Source organism: Sinocyclocheilus anshuiensis, unplaced genomic scaffold, assembly GCF_001515605.1.
Source record: "Sinocyclocheilus anshuiensis isolate Anshui unplaced genomic scaffold, SAMN03320099.WGS_v1.1 scaffold582, whole genome shotgun sequence".
Classification (NCBI taxonomy): Eukaryota; Metazoa; Chordata; class Actinopteri; order Cypriniformes; family Cyprinidae; genus Sinocyclocheilus; species Sinocyclocheilus anshuiensis.
The window spans coordinates 595014-599681 of record NW_015547659.1 but is presented as its reverse complement, the minus strand read 5'-3'; the positions used below and the strand labels follow the sequence as shown (position 1 = coordinate 599681).

General features: G+C 43.7%; 1 protein-coding gene across 1 annotated transcript in view; it reads left to right on the top strand.

Annotated features, from left to right (window-relative positions):
- srrm4 (serine/arginine repetitive matrix 4) overlaps window positions 1-4668 on the top strand; it is a 78934-nt gene that overhangs the window by 59742 nt on the left and 14524 nt on the right. Inside the window, exons 4-6 of the mRNA XM_016504473.1 lie at window positions 2120-2194; window positions 2313-2339; window positions 2772-2822. Of these exons, the coding sequence (XP_016359959.1) occupies window positions 2120-2194; window positions 2313-2339; window positions 2772-2822 (153 nt within the window). The remainder of the gene's footprint in view (window positions 1-2119; window positions 2195-2312; window positions 2340-2771; window positions 2823-4668) is intronic.

Sequence of the window (4668 nt, the reverse complement as noted above, 5' to 3'; positions counted from 1 at the left end):
AACGATATTGGTAAGCTTCGCCCCTGAAAGCAAACCTCAGGAACTTCCTGTGTTGAGGAAGAATGGAGACATGGAAGTATGCAACTTTAAGATCGATAGTGACAAACCAGTCCTCGGACCTGATCTGAGACACCACTTGCTTGTGAGTGTGAGCATCGTGAACTTTAGCCGCATGACTGAACGGTACAACTGACGCAGATCTAAAATGGGACGCAACCCCCCATCCTTCTTCAGAACAATGAAGTACCGGCTGTAGAACCCGGACTCTCTCTCAAGAGGAGGTGGGCGTTCTATGGCCTCCTTCCTCAGGAGAGTGTCTACTTCCGGTTCCATTACCAGAGCCTGCTCAGGGGCCAACCAGAGTGGGAATGACCCTGTGGAATCGAGGCGGACGAGAACCAAATTCGATTCTGTAGCCTCATTCTACAGTCAGCAGGACCCATTGAGACACGTTTGGCAGAAGTTTCCACGCTGCCAGATGGTCAACTAAGGAAATCAGTCTCTCAAGACTGACCTCTGGTGTACTTTGAGCAGTCAACTCGGTGCCCTGAAGCAGATGACCGGCAGGGAACGACCGAGCTGGCTGCTCTAATAACCTCCTTGGAGGATGCGAGCCTCCCAGAACTGCTATGTTTCTGGGTGGACACTGAGACCTGTGCTCGCTGAAGACTGCTGTTCCCTGAAGCACCAAGGGTGGCAGGGTTTAAAGACCGATCTCCTGAGGGCACTGAGGAGAGGCAGGCACTGTATGATGAGATGTACACCACTCTTCCCCAGAGGGGCCTGACCTCAGAAGTCCAGCGCTACAAGCATCAGGACCTCTTGGCCGAAGCCTTCTTGGCGAGAATGACGGTCCTCAGATCCGTCTTCTTCCGCTGGAACCACTGGAACGCCGCCGACTACTTCTTGGCCTCCTGAAACCTGTCGATGACAGAATTAACTGCGTCACCGAACAGACAGGGTGTCCAGCAGGAAGAACCTGTCTTTTGGTGGCCCAGAGAGACAAGTCTGCAGCCCAATGCAGTTCTTTAATGTCGTTGACCTTCACCTCCTCACCCTTATAAGGGTCCTTGAGCAGGTCGGTTTATGAAGCCTGCAACAATGCCATGGTGTACAGGCAAGCGCCAGCCTGACCTGCCGCCGTATACGCTTTACCCACCAAAGCAGAAGATGTTCTAAGAGGCTTGCTGGGTAATGCTAGGGCCTTGAGGGTCTATGCTGACTCGGGAGACAGATAGCTTGCAAGTGTCTGCTCTACCTGAGCATGCTTCCGATCCCTGAGAGAGAGCACTTGACCAGATCCACTTGCGATCCCCACGACCGCAGCCACTACTCTGCCTCGGCAGACACGGGACCCGAGCCATGATGAATGCTCACCAGGGTGCCCTCCTCAATGAGTGCTTGGTGGGAGCAGAGCGTACGCAGCAAAAGCTGCTCACAATGCGGACAGTCAGCCCCCTCAAGAGCAGACTGAGCGTGCTTCGCTCCCAGACAAGCAGCGCAAAGATCGTGTGTGTCCCCACCTGTAATGAAGTGCAGGCAGGGAGGAGCACACAATCTAAAATGCTGCTTGTCACTCTTTTTAACACTCTCCATAAATATGTGCGCTGGCACAATACATACACACACATTCTCAAGACAGACAGAGACACATAGCGCTTACTGAAGAAGAAGAAGCAGAAGCTGACACTGCTTCCACCGCACGTGCTTTTAAGCTTCTTGGTTGCTACGTCATGCCATTCCATTGGACTGATTTCACACATGCTTCAGAGCGTGGTCACGTGGAGGCCTTTCCAAAGCGTCCCGACGCAGCGTGACTTCCTGAAGGGGAACAGTTGTGCTCAGTTGATATTTTTGTGTAAAAGTTGTACATTGTTTCTATTTGAAAATAAAAATTAATTTAAAACAGAATGAATTAAAAAAAAACATAAATTCAGTTCACATATCTTTTGAATTATATTCTAAATTAGTTGAAAGTATATTCAATTATATAAAAGCCTTTGGAACACATTCCAAGATTTTCATATATGGGCAAAATATTCCAAAATATATGTGCTACTATAAAAAAACAGAATGTTGTACGTATTTTCACTACACGTGACCATATTTGATCTTCCAGATCTCCCTCCTGCAGCCCATCACCTGTGAGGAAGAAGAAGAAAAAAAAGAGCTCAAAGAAAAGGAAGCGACATAGGTAGTGATTGATTTTCACATCAGATCATGTTTACAGGTTTGCTTTGGGTACACTATGCTGGTGTGGTGTGGTTGTTTTGTCATGACTGCCTTTAAAGTAATCTCCTCTCTGCCTCCAGGTCTGCCTCAAGGAAGGGACGACACAGGTCAATTTTATATTTATTTAATGTTTTTCCTAGAATAAAGGGCACAGTGCTTTTCACAAAGTACAGATAATACCTGATGATTATTGTTAAGTGCTCTTAAGTAGTTTATGGCTCCCCAGAGGAAGATTTTATTGCCCAGAGTTCCTCTTTCATAGCTAAGGAGATTGAATGGAGAGCTCAGTTATGTATCGTTTAAGTATCCACTTTGTCTCAGATGTTTCTCCTAAAATTTGTTAAGAGATTAAAAAAAGCACAATTATTGACATACTGTAAGAATATAGGGATCTATACTTACCATATAGATTACACACAGAATCCATTTAATCTTATTGTTTTCTAGCAGAAACAGCAAAGAGATCTCATCTGTGAATTTTCTTTCCTATGAGACCTTTAATTTAATCCTAATCAATAGTTTTACTCCTATTTTTACAGTGGCTCGAGTCCCAGACATAAAAGAAAGGAGGACAAAAAGCATAAAAAGAGGTTGGTGATTTCAAAATGTGCCTTAATAATTTAAAACCCATCAGCTTACACTTCAGTTGAAAGTATTCAAGCACTGACAGTTTGAGCTGTATTCATGTTCCTCTGTGGTTTATCCTTTAGTGTCAAAAGCTTAATGCATTCTACAGTATAAGTCACCTACATGACCTCTCATGCACAAGAGTCACATATTCTAGATTAGATTATGGAGTATTGACAGCCGCACTGTAGTGCACCTCAGCTCCTTTCAGAGAGTGCTGTTATTGGCTGCTATTGTCGTGTGGTCTCTCAAACTGAAGGAGGGCCAGTGCAGTCTGAGAGCAGCTCCTCACTGAAGCAGGCAAGCAGCCAGAGAGAGAAACATGAACCAATTTCACGGCACTAGTCTGCTACACACACAGCCAGAGAAGAAGTGCCTCGCTGGGCTTCTGATCCTCAAAACGTTGAGGTTTTGTGAGTGTGTTAAATCAGTCGATCTCAAGTGTTTTTGCTTCACAACCCAGGACTCTAAATTCTTTGTCCTTTGCAACTGAATTGCACTTGCACTGAAAATGTTTACATAAGCTTTAATTCATCTCCGTCTTTACTTGATTTATTTTTACATTTTATGATATACTGATGCTGAGGACGATTTAGGAAATAGTCAGGACATGAGAATGTTAACGGCACAAATGGGTTTATTCCATCTGATTTTTTTTTTCCTGATGTGTTAAATGATAAGTTGATTTGGTGTTGCTTCATTTATTAATTTTTTTTGGAAACCGTCAGTAATGCCATGAAAACATATAGTCTATATATATTTAACAAAAAAAAATAGTACTCAAAAAACATATATTAATTTTTATCTCTTACTGGAATGTACTAGCTATAAAAGCTGCTGTTCAAATGAAGTTCCTTAACGTAAGTTAGGGAGGAGCGAGCCCATCTAATCTTTCAATCAACAGCCAGAGTATATAAGCAGCTGCTTACCTCTCTCCAGTCTCAGCTGTTCCAGCATCCCTCCACCTCCCCAAATATCCACCTTCATCTTAGGTACCTTGCCCTTTGTAATCATCCTATATCAAGTCCCTGGGTGGTATATCAGAGCTCGAGCTGAAGCTGCTTCATCGAGCCCCTCATCAGTGGACAGCAAGCCAAATAAGTTTACACACAATTTCCTTAAGATTATATGGGCAAACTAACTTGTTAAAGTGTATTAATTAATCTCAATCTATTAAACATGGTCTGCTCTTTCTTAATGTATAGTTTGTTGGGCAGCTAAATTCAATTTTAAACTTTAATTGAAATCATTCAGCAATCTGATGTGAATCTGCACTCAACTGCTGAACGTGTGACTAAACTGTCTCCATTTCAGACTCAATTAACACTGTTTTACATGTGCCCCCTTAAATTATAACACTTCAGAGACATTCACACAAAAAGTCCTAACTCTTGCTAGGTGTCACGATGTGGCTATATGAGGCACACAGCGAAGGGGAAATCCAAAGGTGAGTTTTTATTAACAATCCAAGAGGGTAACACTGACGAACATAGGATAAAAACTCCACAACGTAACTTTAACCCAAGACAAGGGTACTGAGGAAAACACTGGGCTTATAAACACATGGAACGTAATCAGGGAGAACAGAAACAGGTGAGGAGTGAGGAGTAATCAATCAAAACATGTGAACAGAATAAACAATGATTAACTAAATGAGAACATGAACTGAACCAATTAGGGGCAAACAGGAACTAAACAGAAACGAACATGTGACAGATATCGACCCCTCCGAAAGGTGCGACCACGCGCCACATAACATCGAGGGGTGGGAGGGTGGGCACCCTGGAGGTCCCTCAGGACAGGCTTGGT